General features: G+C 37.9%; 1 protein-coding gene across 1 annotated transcript in view; it reads right to left on the reverse strand.

Annotated features, from left to right (window-relative positions):
• CTNNBL1 (catenin beta like 1) overlaps positions 1-19,447 on the reverse strand; it is a 160,155-nt gene that overhangs the window by 73,892 nt on the left and 66,816 nt on the right. Inside the window, exons 8-10 of the mRNA XM_058562718.1 lie at positions 13,645-13,717; positions 13,351-13,409; positions 11,554-11,702 (exon numbers count right to left, since the gene is read on the reverse strand). Coding sequence (XP_058418701.1) covers positions 11,554-11,702; positions 13,351-13,409; positions 13,645-13,717 — 281 coding nt within the window. The remainder of the gene's footprint in view (positions 1-11,553; positions 11,703-13,350; positions 13,410-13,644; positions 13,718-19,447) is intronic.

Consider the following 19,447-nt stretch of genomic DNA (forward strand, 5'->3'; position numbering starts at 1 on the left):
CCCCTCCCTGGCCAAGAGAGACTGAGGAATAAAACAAAAAGACGACAGGCATTCTTTAAAAGATATTGTTACCCATAAACTAATCCTGGCAAGAAACTTGGATAATGCCATAGGAAATCATTTTTGTGTGCTTTACAATGTACATGATAAAGTTCACTTCCTTTTAGCTCCTGGAAATATCACTTTCCAGGATCCAGGATTTCTATGAATTAGACAGTGAGATCAATATGACTATGTTCATAGCTGTTCTCAAACTATGGTGCCAAAGAACACTAGTGCTCTGGGAGATGCTAAGAGAGATTCCACCACTAAAATAGAATAATGGTGGTCTTCTATGTTGCTAGACAAAATTTTTTCAATTTTAAATTTCTATTTCCATCCATTTTTCATAAACTACTGATACCAACCACCGCTTGACTGCCTGTGTCGGAAAACAAAACAAATGTGTAGAAAACAAAGGTTAAGATTTCTGTTTTCAGCACTACGGTAGGCTAGCTATGCAGAGAAACCACTCAGAGCATGGCTGAGCTGACAGTAAAGTAAGATAAACAATCAGTGACAAAAAAAACAGAACTCTAGAGAGCAGGGGTTGGCAAACTTTATGTAAAGGGCCAGACAGAAAACATTTTAGGTTTCATGGGCCACATATGGTATAATTTAAAAGTTTTCAAAAGACTATGTTACGAAAATGAAAAGGCAAGCTATGAACTGGGAGAAAATATTTGTAAAACACATATCTGACAAAAGATTGTATCTATGATATATAAATAATTGTTATAATTCAACAATAAGACAACCCCACCCCACTCCCACAAAACGGGCAAAAGATTGAATGTGTCTGTTCCACCAAAGAAGATATGTAAATGGCAAATAAGTACATGAAAAGACTCCCAATATCATTAGCCACGAGGGAAAAGCAAATTAAAACCACAACAAGATACCTATGCATACCCACTGGAATGACTAAAACAGAAAACACTGACCGTACCAAGTATTAGCAAGGATGTGGAACAAATGGAAGTCTCATGCACTGCTGGTGGAAATATAAAAGTGGTATAACCATTCTGTAAAACAGATGGCAGTGTCTTAAGAAGTTAACCACATACCTATCATATGACCCAAACATTCAATTCATAGGTATTTATCCAAGAGAAATGGAAAATATGTCCACCCAAAGATCTGTTTGTAAATATTTATAGTAGCTTTGTTCACAAGAGCAAAAAACTAGAAATCTAAATGTCCATCAACAAGTGAATAAACAAACTGTGATACAGCCAGGTGTCGCTTAATGACGGGGATACATTCTGAGAAATGTGTCATTGGGCGATTTCATCGTTGGCGCACATCGTAGAGTGTACTTACACAAATCTAGACGGTATAGGCTTCTACACACCTAAGCTATATGATACTAATCTTATGGGACCACTTCATATATGTGGTCTGTCACTGACTGAAGCGTTATGCAGCACATGACTGTACATTCATAAAATGGAATACTACCTACCAAAGCAAAAAGAACAAACTATTGATACACATGGATGAATCTCAAAATAACTGTAGTGAGTTAAACAGGCCAGACCAAAAAAAGAGCGCATACTGCATGATTCTATTTATATAAAATTCTAGAAAACGCAAACTAACCTATAATGACAGAAAGCAAATCAACGGTTGCCTGGAGACATTGAGGTGGGGGAGAGGTGTTACAGATAACAAAGGGGCACAAGGAAACATCTGGGTATGATAAATATGTTCGTTATCATGCTTGTGGTGACGGTATGATGGGTCTAATCATATTGCAAAACTCATCAAATTGTATACTTTAAATATGTACAATTTAACTACACTGGAACGATGAACAGCTATAAAGTCTGAGGGAAGGGCTCAGACAGGTCCTACACCATTTCTTGCCAGGTAATCTTGCTTCAGTTTAATCTGCCTTCTCAGCCACAGCACTTTACCATTTATGAAGAGGTAACGCCAGCTTGGAGGGCTGTTGGAAGGATTACTTTGTGTTTTTGAAGGTTTCTCTGCTTCCTAGAGAACAGATGTAAACTACTATTATCCATCTAAGAGAGAACGGTAATATTCAGTGAGTGGGGAAAGGGAACGTTTGTGGACAAATGACAAGCAAGATCTGTGTGTGCGGCCTGGAGCACAAACTGTATACAGCCCCATCAGGAATCACAGCTGACTTCTAAAAGATTCGTATTATTATTTTGCTTTTGCAGTTGAATCCTGGAGACTGAACGTCAGAAGAAAAGGCTCTAGCTCTTAAAAAACACCACCACCAAACCTGTAAAGGACCACAAGAATAAAAATAGAGTTTAGACCTTCACAGGTTCATTAGGAACAAAACCAACAGAGAATAAGATAAAAACCAAAGGAATAAAATTTCAAGGTTAAAAAAAATTCCCCAGGCTGGCCTACCTACCCATACGCTTTGGTAGAAGCTCACAGCCCACAAGTAGGCCTGCAAAGACTTACTTCAATGGCATACCATCCCCATTTTATTTGTTTTCTTTGTCAGAGACATTTTTCTTTAGATTAAGGAAAATCTTACAGAAAAACCTCAGAGGAAAAAAAACTGGTGGTTCCTGAAATGGACAAGTCTATGTACCCTTCTCTTTCCCTTTTTTTTTTCTTTGCCTATACAGTTAATAACCAAGATGGGTTCACTGTATTTCTGCTATACAACCCCAAGCTGTATTTGTACACATCCCTTGGGATGATGGTGGTCTCTTCCCTTTCTAACTGGAACAGGGTTTTACAAGAGAAATAATAAGCTTCATGTCAACATTTTCAAGGAAACTGTCAATGTAATTCTTCTGTCTCCCACTGGCTTTGTTGTTTCTTAAAGAACAGTGAACCATTTGATACAAGGACATACTGTTAAAAAGTGCTTTGTGGTGGCAAGAAGAAAATGATTTGGAGTACAGTCTATAATTAAACCTGATATATTAGAATCTTCTATTTGCAGCAACCATCTTACCAAAGAGAGACATCTGTAACCAAGAACATGGAAATGGCAAACCAGTCTCCATCCGGGGGCAATGAGGGCATTTTTAGAGCTCTACCCTCATTTCCTGCTAAACTCTAAAATGGCCATCCCCCCATAAGTATAATTTAGTCTTATTTCTGTGAATTGAACCCTCTGAATCTGAGCACTCTGTTAAAGTGAAAAATAAACTGTGACTTTCCTACATTTTACTTTTCTCTCAATTCTATCCCTGAATACAAAAATACTACTTGGTTCATGTTCACATCTTAACTCTTTTGCTGCTAGCCAAAGACAATTCAAACATCCTCTCTGTACCCTAACTCTTGACCATCAAACCAAAAGAATGAGGCCGCGCTGCCTGACACACAGGAGCAGTATCTTCTCCATCAGGGACTCGGGTTCTCTCTTCCTTTCAGTACACAGTCCTACACGGCCCAAGAGGTTCTGCGCCTTCCACCCTCACTACATCTTTTCTCTTTTCTTATCAAAACACTATGCCAAATGAGAAATTCCTTTTTGGGGGGGTTCTTATACTCTAGGATGGCTAGCTGCTGCTTTTTTCACAGCATGAGTTCCATTTTTAAATACCACCTCAACAATCTTTTCTTCTTTTCCAATGTCTTCATCTGTCCTTTGGCAGAGAGAAAACAAAACAAAACAAAAAAATAGCCTTTTTCTTATTGATTCTGTCAAGCACTGTGAAATCCAGACACTCTTAACACAGGCATGAAAAAAGTCACCTGACAACTAAACTGAACCTGGGTGGCAGGGTAAACCAGAGGGGAAAGGCCTATGAGGTAAGGGCAAAGAGGTACTAGACCTCCAAACAGGCCCCAGAGACAAAGCTGAGAGACTACAAATCTGCATGAAGGACTTCTTTGAACCTTGAGTAGAAAGGTTGTAAGAAATGAATACCTAAACTATAACCCTGCAATATCTATGAGGATGATGGACGAAGAGAGTGGAGAGGTTCAAGTGTCCCAAAGGGGGATAAACTGAAGTGTGGACACTTGTGCTGGCTTCTGCTCTGAAGCCCAGCGTGGGCACAGGCCAAACCGGGCAGTAAGCCCAGGACTACAGCTGATGCCTGGCCTCCCTGGAGCCTTGAAGATCAGGTCCACAACCACCCTGTGGCCTGTTTTGTGTTCTTCAGGCACTAAAAGATTTGACAGGGAAAAGCAGGACAAAATATCTCCAGGCAGGACACTGAGTTCTCAGCTATTTTTAATAAGTCACCCCTCATTTTTTGGGTCTATCCATGGGATTTGCCAGAAAGTCTATGACCCAATGATTCTAAACAGCAAAAATGTTTCTCCGATTTTTCTCATTCATTTAGAAAATATTTACTGGGAGCCTAATGTATATCTGTTGCTAGGTACTAGGGATACAAAGAGGAAGAAGACCAGGTCTCTGTTCTCAAGAGTCTTACAGTACAGTCAGAGACAAACAGATGCTCACCATACAGGTGGTAAGTGCTCCCCAGAGAGATAAGCAAAGGATGCTAGAACTGAATCCTCAGAATTTAGGAGGGGTGGGTGTAAGGACAGAGCTGGGGGAAGTAACATAGGGGCAGAGGCTTCTTAAAAGTTTAGCCTAAACATCAGGGTGAGTCACCCAGATAAAATAATGAAATGTGTTAAGGAATCTAAAATAGTATGGTTTCGAGAGTAGAATGTAAACATGTGGAAAAGGGAGAATGAGAGAGATGGCTATAGGAGAATTAAGCAGAGGCCAAATCCTGAAGGGACTTGGTACTATTTCAAATGTTCATAGACAAAGAAATAAAGTTTTATTTTTAAAAAAGTAAATTTCACTAAATTTAGTGAAAAAAAGAATAATTTCCGTATTTCCATAGAAGAAGGAAAATGATGAAAGAACCAAAAGACAAGACAAAACAAAATAAAACCATTAGAACAAAATAAACAGACAAGAAAAGGGCCAGACCTAATAGTCATCACAATAAAAACAAATACATTAAATACATCTACTTCAAGACAAACTCTCACATCGGACTAAAAAAACAAAAAACAGCTATATGCTCTTAACAAGAGTCACATACAATACAAAATGACATAAAAAGCTAAAGATAAAATGATGGGCAGGGATACAATAGATAAATACAAAATTATAAAAGAATTCAAGACAAGTTCACTACATGCAACAAAGGGGGCTATTTAATACCGAAAAAACGTAATTCAAGATTAAGATAAAATTAGTGTTTACTTGCTGAATAAGCAAGTTAGAATGAAACAAGCAAAAAATTCAAGAATAGGAAAAAACTCTACAATTATAGGGAGAGACTAATACTTCTTTCAGAATTTGACAAATTAGTAAAAAAAAAAAAGGATACAAAAGAGCTAAATATATTTACAAAAATGATTTAGGAGATAAAGCATTTTATATCATAGAAACACAATTCTACTGAAATATCTGAAAATCACATACTGAAATATGGAATATTTATAAAAACTAGCCATCTACAAGGCCACAAATAAAGTTTCAGATTCAGAAAAGTAGAGATTTTTCAGCCTATATTTTCTGTTAATGTAATAAGAAAACAAGACTTATGTGATGAAGGTAAGCAATTTTAAGAGGAAAATTTTAACCTTAAATGTTTTATTTTTAAACAGGAGAATTATTTTTAGAAGCATTAAGCATTCAGCTCAGAAATTTGGAAAAAGGGCAACACAAGAAATGGAAAGAAACTAGAAAAAAGGAATTAAAGGCAGGAAAAAAAAAATGCCTGAGAAGGCAAAAAGGACACAAATAAAATACCAAAAACAATCCCAATCACTTCCAACAAATTTGACTGAGGGAAAAAAGCATGGAAATTTAAATACATAACATTAGGAATTACAAAAGGGACATAAAGTACAAAAAATGAAAAAGAGGAAATGAAATGGAAGACATGGAAAAACATTATAAGAATACAAGGACAATTTATACTAATAAACTGGAAAGTCTATATAAAATTGACAAATTTCTAGGAAAATAATATCAAATTGTCTTAAGAAAATTAGAACACTGATGAAAGAAATCAAAGACCTAAATAAATGAAGAATTATACTATGTTCACGGACTGGAAGACTCTTTATTGCAAAGATGTCCATTCTGTCCAAAATAATCTATAGGTTCAATGCAATCCCTATCACAACCCCAGCAGGGTTTTTCTAGAAATTGACAGGCTGATTCTAAAATTTATATGGAAAGACAAAGAAACTAAGGAACTAGAATAGTTAAAACAATCTTTAAAAAACTATTAAGTCAGAGGACTCATACCACACAATTTCAAGCCAACTACAAAGTTGTAATAATGAAAACAGTGTGATGTTGACAAAACACACACAGATCAATGGAGCAGTACAGAAAGCACAGAAACAGACCCACACATACAAGACAAATTGATTTCTGACAAAGAGATAAAGGGAATTTAATGGAACATGGATAGTCTTTGCAATAAATGGTGCCAGAAATGGACATCTATATGCAAGAATAAATAAAACCAAGAACCTCAATTCATACCTCACACCATATACAAAAATTAACTTAAAATGGATCATAGACCTATAAATGTAAAATCTAAAACTGAAAAATTCTAGAAGAAAACATAAAAGAAATGCTTTGAGACCCTGGGTTAGGAAAACACAGTTTATATACAATACCAAAAGCAAAATTCATAAACCTAAAAATTTATAAATTAGACTTCATCAAAGTAAAACTTTTGCTCTTTAAAAGACACTGCTAAAAAACGAAAAGGCAAGCCAAAGACTAGAAGAAAAATATTTCAAAAACATGCAGCTGACAATGACCTCTATCTAGAATAAAGAATACTTAAAACTCAGTAAGACAACCCAAACAAAAAATAGAAAAACGTTTGAACAAAGGTCTGACTTGAACAAAAGATGTAAGAAAGGTCAACATGCACATGAAAAGATACCCAACATCATTAGTCATCAAGTATATGCAAATTAAAACCACAATACACACACAGTCAAAGGGCTAAAATTAAAGTCTGAGATTACCAAGCGCTGTAGAGGAGATGGAGCAATCGGAATTCTCATGCCTTTCTGGTAGGAATATAAAATGGTACAATCACTTTGGGAAACAGGCTGGTAGTTTCCAATAGTAAACTTGCATTTACAATGTGACCCAGCCATTCCACTCCTAGGTATTTACCCGCGAGAAATGAACACATATGTTCATGCAAAGGCTTTTAAGCAGCTTGATTCCTAATAGCAAAACACTGGCCGCACTCCAAACGTTCATCAACAGGTGAACAAATAGTGATATACTAGACTGCAGAAATGTAATGCAATACCACTAAGAATGAAAAACAAACAAAATATCGATACATGCAAAATAAACGACTCTCAAAAACCATCTGTTGAGTGAAGTAAATTAAACAAAACACACACTGTACAATTCTATTTACATGAAATTTTAAAATGACAGTGGTTGCCTGGGGCCAGAGGTGGATTGGTGGGAATTGACTGCAAAAAGGGTCAAGGAATTTTAGGGGGTGATAAAAATAATCTATATTTGCCTTGTCCAATATGGTATCTACTAGCCACATGTAGCTATTGAGCATCTGAAATGTGGCTAATGCAAATGAGGAGCTAAAATTTAAATTTAATTTAAATAAATTTAAGTTTGAATTTAAAAATTGATACTTGATTCAGGTATTGGGAAACATTTAAGTATGTCTGGAGAAACTTGTGTATGAGAATCTACTTTTTCAAGTGTAAATTTTATGCAATCTAAACACAAATGAAGCACTTTAATGAAAATTCAGCACTAAATTGAGATGTAAATATAACATACTCACTGGATTTCAAAGACAGTACGAAAAAAAGAACGTAAAACGGTTCAGTAATATTTTTTATTGATTACATGTAGAAATTATGATTTTTAATATATTGGGTTAAATAAAATACATTATCAAAATTAATTCTTTTTGTTTCTTTTAACCTTTTTACCGTGGCTACTACAAAATATAAAACTATGTATCTCACTCACATTACATTTTTTTTTTTTTTGTGAGGAAGACCAGCTCTGAGCTAACATCTATTGCCAATCCTCCTCCTTTCCCCGGCCCCCCCAAAGCCCCAGTAGATAGTTGTATGTCACAGTTGCACATCCTTCTAGTTGCTGTATGTGGGACACGGCCTCAGCATGGCCAGACAAGCGGTGCATCGGTGCGCACCCGGGATCCGAACCCAGGCCACCAGTAGCGGAGCACGCGCACTTAACCACTAAGCCACGGGGCCAGCCCTACATTTCTATTGGACAGTGCTGTTCTATACCTTCATTGTGGTGAATACAAAGGTGCATACACCTGTCAAAATTAAAACTGTACACTTAAAATGGGTGCATTTTATTGTATTTATGCCTCAATAAAGTTGATAAAAATATTAAATTGGCAGTATATACGTATGCACATGTGTGTGAATGTATGTGTGATAATGTGTGTGTATAAATGACTATCTTGTTGGTGACGTTTCCTTATCAATAGTCAGAAATGTAAAAAAAAAAAATTCACAGGGTATAGACAGGCAAAATTAACTGTTCTTCTTAACAGTTAACACATTAAATTATATTAGTTACTTAATGTCAGCCTCCCTTACTAACTATTGAGTTTCTTGAAGGCAGGAATCCTGTCTTATTCATCTCTGTATAAGCCTAGCACTTAACACATAAGTTAACATAGTACTTTATCAATGTTTTAATAGCTGCAGAATTGTCCCAGATGCTTTATACAGAGTCCAATTCCCACAAAAACCCTGCAAATTTGGATCCCATTTTTCAGATGAAAAAACTGAGGGTCAGAGGTCAGAAAGGTTAGCGTAACTCACCAAATATCCGGAACTAGTAAGTGAAAGAGCTATGTTCCAAACCTACATTTACCCCAACTCCAAAGCCCATTCTTCCACGCTATACCACATGCCACCTCTCCAGGTGAGTTTTTCATAACTGTTTGATGAATGCTTGAATCAAAGTGAAGATTAGTATTTAGGGGTAATGGTACCACAGAAATTTTCCTGAACTTCTAGTACTAGAGCTTGAATGGGCTTGCTCTAGACAAAGAGCAACTTGGCAGCTCTTCTAGAAGATCAGGAAGGATGAATCTAGTAGGAAAAAAAAATTCCTCCCAATTAAACTTTCCATTTGGGACTCTAAAGAAGAAAAATAACACAGAACAAAAAGCATGGGAAAGAGAAAAAAGGAAATGTTGAACCTGCTAATACAGCTAATTAATGCAAAAGAATTAATCTAACAGAAACTTAAGCATTCAAAGATGAAAAGTTGGGAGATCCTACAGAGGTAGAGTTTCTAAGTCTTTTGGAGCTCCTTTTTAATTAGGCTCCCAGAATCTCAGCATTCCTGTTTGAATAACCCATATTTCTGGTTATTTATTCAGATCCCCACTGCTGCACATTACCAAGTCATATGCTACAGGAATACATCACTTCATATTTGCATTCAACCATTCAAAGATGCTGGCAGTTCGGACCTTTGAGAAGCTTAGGGAAAAGTCCCTGCAGGGCCTGTCTGGTGGCGCAAGCAGTTAAGTGCGCACGCTCTGCTGTGGCGGCCTGGGGTTCGCCGGTTTGGATCCCGGGCGCACACTGATGCACTGCTTGTTGAGCCATGCTGTGGCGGCGTCCCATATAAAGTGGAGGAAGATGGGCACGGATGTTAGCCCAGGGCCAGTCTTCCTCAGCGAAAAAAAAAAGACAAAAAAGAAGAGGATTGGCATTGGATGTTAGCTCAGGGCTGGTCCTCCTCACAAAAAAAAAAAAAAAAAAAAAGTCCCTGCAGAGTGTAGTTTTAAGGTTAGAAGGCCCAGGAAGCCAAATGCATCTTCTTTATATGCTATTTGCTTGAGAGAAGGTGGGTCATTTCAACAAAAGGACAGGCAATTAGAAGGGTAAAGGAGATAAACAAAAGACACGAGAGAGTAAAGTTAGTGAAAATAAGCTGAACACTAAAGGCCTCTGGATAATACCAATGCCCCCTTCTGCGCTTTAAAATAAAAATTTTTAAAGCAATTCCACAAAGGAAGATTTTCGATCAAGCCAAGGTCTGGTAGGTACTGAACAAATGAAGAGGTCTACTGTGCCCCCAGCCATAAACAAGCCTTTAAAGAGAAAATATTTTAGAAACATATACCTTGATAATCTTAAATACAAAAATAGTTTTAAGCAAAAAAAAGGTCATTGTAGAATTTATTAAAATATCAAAACATTGGAAATAACCTCGATATCAACAACAGAATACTAGGTAAGCTATATTCCCTTAGAGTCTATTATGCAGTTACTGAAAACTCATGTAGATTATGTCACAGCATGGGAAAGAGTATGTTAAGTTTAAAAAGAAACAGTATAGAAAATTACACATGTGGCAGGCCTAAAAAGCTGTTAAAAACAAGAAAACAATTACAGAAAAGAAGACTAGAAGGAATACACACCCAAAGTTGGGTTGTGTTTGGCTGACAGAGCTGTTTTTTTAGCTTCTTGGAGGCAGGAATCCTGTCTTACTCATTTCTCTATAAGCCCAGTACCTAACACAGTACTTTATCAGTGTTTTAACGGTAGTTTTGTATGTCTATATTCTAAATTATATTTAATAGATATATAACAGATTTATAAAAAAATTTTTTCAAAGAAATCGTTTAACACAGTTTCCAGTGTATGCAAATAGAAGTTTCAAGACACCAGACTCTGGCTCAATTTTATGAAGAATTCCATAATGATTAGAACCTTCCAACTATGCAAACATGCTCTAGTGTTTTTCAATTTAAAAAACTGTCCCTTGACCCTATACCACACTCTGGTTACCACCCACCACTTCTCTACTTCCCTTTCTAGCCAGATTTCTCAAAAGCGTTATCGATGCAAGCTACCTCCCATTTACTTCCAATTTGAGGATTCTGTGAAATATACTAACATGATATCCACTTGAAATACTTTAAGGAATTAGAGCATAAATAATAAGATATGCAAGAAAAGTACTATAAAGAAAAGTTCTAGAACTGCCTTGCATATTTTCATTTCTTCTACGCTAGCCACATAGCACATGCACAATGAATAATGAAAAATATGTGCAAATGAAAAATATGAATGATATTCTGCTCTCAATAACAAAAACATAGACAAACATGGCATAGGTAGGATATATGTAGGATATAAAGGATATCTATGTAAGATATAAAGAAAATTGGGGTAGGTTTAGAAATTAACATAGGGTATGTTTAGAAGTTAATGACTAAATTTCCTAAAACCAACACACTAAGAGAAGGAGCAAAAAGATATTTCTCTTCAATGGAATGGTCATATTACCAACTGACAAAACAACAGGGTGCAAAGAGACCAAAGTATACTTTTTATTCATCCACTCTAACTTTAGAAAAGACAACACACACACCTGAAGACTTTATTGTTTTATATATCTAAGAAAGTCAATGGAATAAAAGACCATAGCTACATGTTCTTGAATCCAGGCTAACAGTGAGGAGTTGGCCAAAAAAGATGGAGAGCTAGCAGATAAGAACATACCTGAGCATGAGATTCATCAACTGAAGACCCTCACCCTTCAGGAAGCGCTCACGATTGGAACTGAGCATTAGGCAGGAACACAGTGAATCAAACAGATTCTCCATCATCTCCTGCTCCTCGGCCGTGCTAGGATTGTGTCTTTTAAACACCTGTCAAGCGAAGACATCAGAAAGCACAGAGCCATAAGAGAATGTCTTTTCATCGGTCAGCACTCAACAATTTCCAAAGCCTGCTTGTCACAATAACCCCACAATTGAATAAACAGAAGCTTACCGAACAAAATTCTCATCCGTTTTCATTTTAGAGAAACTGGGCTTTTTTTTTTTTGTTTCTAATTTCAAATAAATTTATTGACTATTTAAAATTTTTTATCCCATTCCTCAAGATGCTTGTGGGCTGTTTTTATTATTATTTCCGGATTTTATTGAAGAAAACATCATAGGATCAGGTATAACATATCCACATTCCAGCAAAGCAATAATCAGCTGGAGTGTGTACTCTCCTAGAGAAACTGGGCTTTCTGATTCTCAGGTATTAACTAAGTGGCTATCAGTCCATGCAAAAAACCCCAAGTAACTGACCACTGGGTCCATGAGTGATTGATAGTCCCAAGGAGGCAGATTTTAAAAAAACAACAAAACTCTTTATAACACAAATATAGAAAACTCCATAGGAGACATGTATAGCTAAATGAATAAGGTAAACATCCCTGAAACCACTATCCAGGTCAAGAAACAACTTTGCCAGCTACCCCTAAAGCCCTCTACTTGCCCAACCCAACCACAACCCGTTTCTTCCCCCTTTAAAAGAAACCACAATCCAGAAGGGCAAATCTTGGCTTGATATAAGGAAGAGTTTCCTAACCGTCAGAGATACTGAATTGCCGCACACAGCAGTTGTGGCTCTAAGTCGCGGGAACAGCTTAAAGCAGAAGTTTTGTCTTTGCCAGAGATATATGGCATGTAAGAGGAAAAGCCTCTTCATAGTACTACATGCATACCCATAGTACTACATGCATACCCATACAGTCTACTACAAAATGATCAATAATCTTGCAGGAACAGGACTAAGCACCTTTCCAGAACTGGAAACAGATTCACATTTCAAAGCTCTACTTTTAGGGTAGGAGGCCAAGCCACTTAGGCTGCTGGCACCAAGACAGAAGCTGTATGCAAACTGACAACTCAGACACTCCCAACACTTTCAAGATTTTATCTAAACGATCTATTTTCAGTCCTCTTTTTGGAATAGCACAGATGAGATCTGTTAGAAGAAATCTTAACAGTATTTTCAGAATGCTAGCAAAACAACATTTCAACTGGATTTACATTTTTTACAATGAGCAAATGGCAATTTCCAATTTCTCATTCCAGCCTCCAGTACCACATCCTTCCCCATCCTCCTCTGTGACCTCTACCCCACTGCACTGGAACTTGTACTCCTTGAGCTTATCTGGATCCTAAATGAATAGACTCCGTTTTAGTGGCAGACTGAAAGGAAACGAAATGAATAATCTTGGCCCAAGAACATTACACTTAAGCAGGAAGCACACCTCTTCTGGACTGACAAATATCAGAAGACTGAGAAAGTCCATACCAGATACATAATGACATCTGGTCATAACGAGCAAATGACTATGAAAAGGAGGCAAACCATGTACCTCCAATGTAACCTCAAACCTGCCAACATAGTCCATATGGCTGGCATCACATTCCTTCCCTCAATTTCCAGCTCCACCTCCCATTTAAAGCAGGCCATGTATCTTCACGGCAGACAGGAAGCATGAGAATTACTCACGGATAACTGCTGAAGAAGCACATCGATTCCATCCAGCTCCCCAAGCAATTCCCTGTTTTCTAAAAGGGGAAAAAATAGAGGAAGAAAAAAATGAAGCTAACTGTCAGATTTTACAGCCGTCTAACACTGATACATCAGCAAACAAAATCAATACAGCTTGACAGAGTACAAAAGCTGCACAGAGAGCGAGTGGGAGAGCAAGGGGATGCCAAAGGCAAGAGAGCTTGCTGTCATGATCTGAAACAAGCCCGGCTCCTATCCTAACAGAATATCAATACCGAGAGGGAGCCTCACCATCATTGTCCTGCAGCAATATGGCCAGCACTTCACTACAATACAGTTTGTTGGCATCGAAAGGCATCTTTGCCTGTGGGGAAATAGGAGAAATGAGAAAAACATTAAGGGGCCTTGCTTCCTTCCCCAGGATGAATTTTTCACAAGTACTAGGAACTGAGTTAGAGAGAAGTAGAAGCTGGAAAGGGAAAAGTCAAGTTAAGGGTAAAAAGAAAGTGCCGCCTCTGTTCTCAAGAGACCAGACTCAGTAAAACCATAAATGGCAGATGTACACAATGGCTCTCACACTTCTAATGCCTGGGTATTAACGTCACCTTGTCTGTGAAGGCTTCCCAGATTCCCCATTTTGAGTGTAGGGATTATTGTCTAGCACATAGTACATACTCAAATGTGAACTAGGTGAATAAAAGTTTTGAACTTTTAAACCTAAAATCCATCACGAAGCTTCGTTCACAAGTTACAACCATAAAGTTATGCTGTAAATTAGCTGATAGATGATCAGAGAAGTTGAAAAGAAAGCAAGTTCTTGTTTAGATTAGTGGAATGTATTTATACCAAAGTAGTTCCTTTTGGGGTTTTTTAATGCTTAAAATTTAATTTGAAATCATAAACCTATCTGTTCGTGTGCCATAATCTGCCTACTATTTAAAAAGGAAACCACATTAAATATGCAGAAATGTGTTAATATTTTAACACCCAAATTACTACCCACAATTCTTTCCCTGCTGCATGGTCTGCTACTTGGAACTTCAGAGGGGACACATCTACTGCAGAGACTATCTTTCATGGCCATCCACATTGTTGCTTCAGTAGCGAGACTCAATTATCTCACCATTAACAATGCCCCTTGGGTGAAGGTACACAAGAGAGGAGCAAGCCTCATTGATGTGTTTTTATTTACCGTATCCTTGATCCTTAAGATGCAGGTACATAGACAATGATTGTTAATCAGCAGCACCCTTGCTACCTATCCAGGTTTTTGAAATGACAAATAATTTCTGTACCTAGAAAGGACAGGGGAAGTGTTTATCTTGGAGCTAACACTTCCATCACCTTAGCGCCATTCACAGTTCTGTTCGGACATTGATTTTGTACTTAAGAAGGAAGAGCGGCCCCTAATGAAGCAACGCCCAGCATCTTTTCAGTTTTCTGTGCACGTCTTCCTCGTCAAGCCTAAGTGCACCCCACAGGGTTTCAGGAGGCTCACCAGGTATGACCCATCTTAGGTTAAAAGATCTGTAAATGCAAGGTCTTACGTGTGCTGACTGCAGGGTATGCTCCCTGGGCAAGCTTAAGGCCTTGTTTCCAAAAATTCAGTGTAACAGCCAGGGTTTAAATGCAATCTGGGGGTGTTTCAATCTAAGAAAAACAGTTTTATAAAAATCAAAACACAAAAGTGAAAAGCCAAGGGGTGAGCATCTCTATCAAAATCAAGGATTTTCTAATAAAATTACTTACTCAAATTAAGTAACAAATATTAGTATTTTAAATGATTAAAGCCACACCAACTTATCTACAGCTTTTCAAGAGTCAGAGTTCTTGTTTGAAACAAGATACACTTAACTGAAAGAAGCCAAAAGACATCGGCCACCAGAGCAACAGCCTTTCTGTGGTTCCAACGCCTCTTGCCCTTTATTTCATTTTATAAATTCCTGTCTCTAGAGTAGGGGGCAGATTTTCTCTTTTTTTCCAACAAATATTTACTGGGCACCTGCTATATGCAAGACAAAGAATTGAACATGACAGCAAAGAGACGTGAATTTGACATGCACCTTGACCATTGCTAATTGCACTTAAAAATATTACACTGAATTAAAATTAATTTTATCGAGTAATACAGTCAATGTTAAAAAAAAAAAAAGGACATGAATCCGGGATCAGACACACCTACATCGGACTCATGAGCATACACTCCCATGTGACACAGAGTCTGCAGTTCCCAAATTGTGTGCCAGAGGTACCTGAGGCAGCACGCAGAATTCACAGGGCCACCACAGGATATTTTAAATCTCCAAGGACAGCACAGAGACATGTGATATCTGCTGAACACTGCATTAACTACTAGCTCCAGTACATTTCTTTTGATGGCAAGCTTTGTGAAGCTGGGTTTTGGTGGTTGCTGTGATAAAAGAACTGTATGAAAATCAATGTGGAATAGGAATGAGGGTGGTGGTGTTCAATCTGCTTCCAAGGTTTTAGAAGTCGTGCAGTACTCAAAAGGCACACACATCTATCAGTAAGTGTGGTATTTAAGAATAAAACAAAAATATTTTTTCTTTTAATTCATGTGTATTATTTTTTCCATGGCTACTAAATTGTTAGGATATAAATATGTATTAAATTGTTTGGACCTAACTACTTAACAAACAGGACTGTTAGGTCCTTTTTGGCATAGGGATGCTGTAAAAACAAAATTACTGAGACACTAATGGCATCGTGAACTAAGAATGGGCATCTATGACCCAAGTAACATTGCTTGGTCTCAAGATTCATTATCTGTAAAATGGAAATAATAAAATAACAAAGATGTTAGGTAAGATAATATGGACATACCTAACACATAGCAGGTACTACAAGTTTTTCTGATGACTGGAATCAGAAATATCCAGGTTAGAATCTCAGCTCTAACGGTTACCAGCTATGTGATCTTCGCCAAAGTACTCTGCCTCTTTAACCAGATTTCTCTCATGTTAAGTGAAAATATATAATAATTTCCTTATGAGTTGGTTGGAGAAAATGAACCAGTATATACATAACAGGCACCCAACAACTGAATTCCCCTCTGCTGAGAATTCCTGATTCCCCCAGGAAATCTCCAGCTTTTGCTGTGAGACACTTTAAGGTGCTTCCAATTTTCTGAAAGTAAATTTTTAAAAATCAAAATCATAATTTCATCACTTTTTTCCTTAAAATATAGGTCCTTTGATGGAAACACTGGCATGAAGGGGGAATCTAACCAGAAAGTCAAAATGATTAGGCCCCTAGACTCCCCCACACTGAGCCCTGCAATGCTTCGGAGCCTGGAAGAGAAGCTGGTGGGAAGCAGCCTGGCAAGAGGGGAGGCTTTGGAGACACCCAGGCCAGGCCGTCACAGGCTCGCCCACGTCCTTCCCATGGAGTCTGGACAAGGTACTTCCCCTCTCCGGGATTCTTTCCTCATCTGCCAACTGGGGATGGCAGCACCCACTTGGAGGGCTGTTTGTGAGGATCAGAAATAATGTATGTAAGCTATCTAGAATAACACTTTGCACGTAGTTAAGCAGCCAATACATGACATTCATATTGGATGGGGAAAACTTAGTGGTGGTGGTGGTGGTGATGATGACGACGATGATGATGATGACAACCAAATATTTTAATCTGGTGAAAAGAAAATAAACTGTGGGCTAGGTAGGAAGGACAGAGACTAATCTTTCATATCTTACCAAAGACAAAAGTCACCTAGGAAGTTTTATTTCTGTTAAATTTCAGCCAGAGATGACAGCCTCCAAAGCTTGCAAAATACCAAACTGCCAAATTACAAGGACATTCAGTCAAAATCAAGAGAAAGGAGAATTCATTTAGCAGGTATAGTCTTTTAGATTTTGCAAAGTTAACCAATGGGACTTGGAGCTTCTAGGACTCTCTTCTATCCAGGAGCTTGGTAATCCCAAATCTTCCAGCTGTCAGAGTAATTACAGAGTCAGGCATAGGTTTGCACTAGCCTTGAATAAAATTAAACTTCACACTTTTGGGAGCTGCTGCTTTTTTGGGAAGTACAAAACAATTATGCTACCACCTGCAGCCAGAAGCTGCAGGTTATTGCTGCAGCTCACCTCTGCTAACTGGAACACATGGGGCAGGTTCAGACCCATCAACAACCCTGTACGACTGTCAAAGCAGATTGGGCCCTGCAAGGTCCCACTCCTGCTCATAAGAGGCTAGGGACTTAGCACCAACCAGTTGTACATGTAGTATAACGTAGCCAATTTTCAATTCGTTAGTTCATATGCTGAATGTTGCAACTGTTTTTGAAGCATTGATTTAACTGGGGGAAAAAGGGGAATCTTAATTTTGTTTCTTTAGAAAAGAAAAAATAAAACTTTTGGTTTTGGTATTATTTTCAATAGTACACAATATCCTAATAAGTTTGTGTTCCCCATTAAAAAATGAACTGTGACACAGTGTCTCTCACACCGCAGTTATCTGCTTACCTGCTAAACAATTTAATGCAATCATCTGCAATGCATTTCGTCCTTGTTAGCACAAATTAGTGAGGTTGCATTTAGTGGATGAAAAAAATCTATGAGTATCTCTATATGCTGCTTGACTACCAGTACAAAAAGGAGACTCATCAATGTGCCACTCACTCAAGAATTACTCAAGGACTACTGAATAAATATGGAATGATCAGTTAAACAGCAAGGTTTTAGCAAGTAATGTGAACTTAAGTACTCTAGGATGGTGGTTCTCAGACTTTAGCATGCATCAGAATCACCTGGAGGGCTTCTTCTTAGAACAAAGATTGCCAGCTCTACCCCAAGCTGGGTAGATTCAGTGGGTCTGGGGTGGGTTCAAGAATTTGCCTTTGTAACAAGTTGCCAGGTGATTCTGATGCTCCTGGTTGGGAACCATACTTTGAGAACCTTTGAAAGGAGATACAAATATGATAGAGACCAGAGTCCTTGCTCTTAAGGAGTTTAAGAATATTTGGAGAAAGACAAGGAGCACACATAGTAATATGAAAGTCTGCGAGGTGATGAAGAAAAGATGCTCCATGAGGTAAGTGTCACACAGTTATAGGTATATGCTAGAACCCAGAATCTGCTAACTCTCACAAGAGAACCAGTAGGAAAAAAGTAAAATGGTCGATATTCAGAAAAGAAAGAGGGCAGTATGGGCCGAGGGCAAAGCAGTGCTATGGAAAGGGTGCATGAAGAAAGTCGGGAGGCTTGGGTTTTAATTCTAGCTCTAGATCTAACTAGCTGTATGCATTTGGGCAAGGCACTTAATCTCTATAGGTCCCAATTTTTAATTTTTTATCAACAACAGAACTTATAAATTTCCTTTCAGTTCTAAAAATGATGGACGCTACATGGAAGGGTAGGGATTTAAGCTGATTAATGAAGGTCGTGTCTAATTTAGAAACATATAAGAAAGACAGGATTCATTCCTCATGGAGGGAGGAGCATGAGCAAAGATAGATACAGAGGTCAAATAACTTCGACCTTTGCGGAGCAGTGGGTAGGTAAAAGAGATGTCTGAAAGGTAATAAGGCTGTTTCAGTTTTTCAAAACTGAAAAATGGAAGGGTTGGACCAGGCCACGTTAAGGGGCCCTAAAAAGTAAGCAGAGAAGGTGGGATATGATGTAGAGGGCATTAGCATCACCATAGGTAGGTAGGTTCTTGAATAGAGAATGGTTACTGAAAATGGAGTTTTAAATCAGTCTGGGAGTAGCGCGAATTAAAATGGGTAACAAAAATGCTCACATCTCTAGAAACCAGTGGCTCCTAGTGAGGGCTGTACATTAGAATCACAGGTAGAACTTCTCTAAAATATATCCAAGACAGACTAAGACAGTAGGTCTGAGAATTGGTTATTTTTTAAAGTTCCACTGGCGAAAGTCAGGATCTGGGTCCAGCACTCACTGATTCACCAAGATATTTATGATGGTGAAGATTATAACAAGCACTTTCCCAGATTACAAGAAATAAGAACAAGGCATTGCTTTTTAAGACATGCCTTCTTGCTGGCTTCACTCTTAAGCAGGACTTTCTTTCATTAATGTTCTGGGCAGCACAGGATTTTTGTAAGGGCACTTGC

The sequence above is a fragment of the Diceros bicornis genome, chromosome 19, assembly GCF_020826845.1.
Source record: "Diceros bicornis minor isolate mBicDic1 chromosome 19, mDicBic1.mat.cur, whole genome shotgun sequence".
Lineage (NCBI taxonomy): Eukaryota > Metazoa > Chordata > Mammalia > Perissodactyla > Rhinocerotidae > Diceros > Diceros bicornis.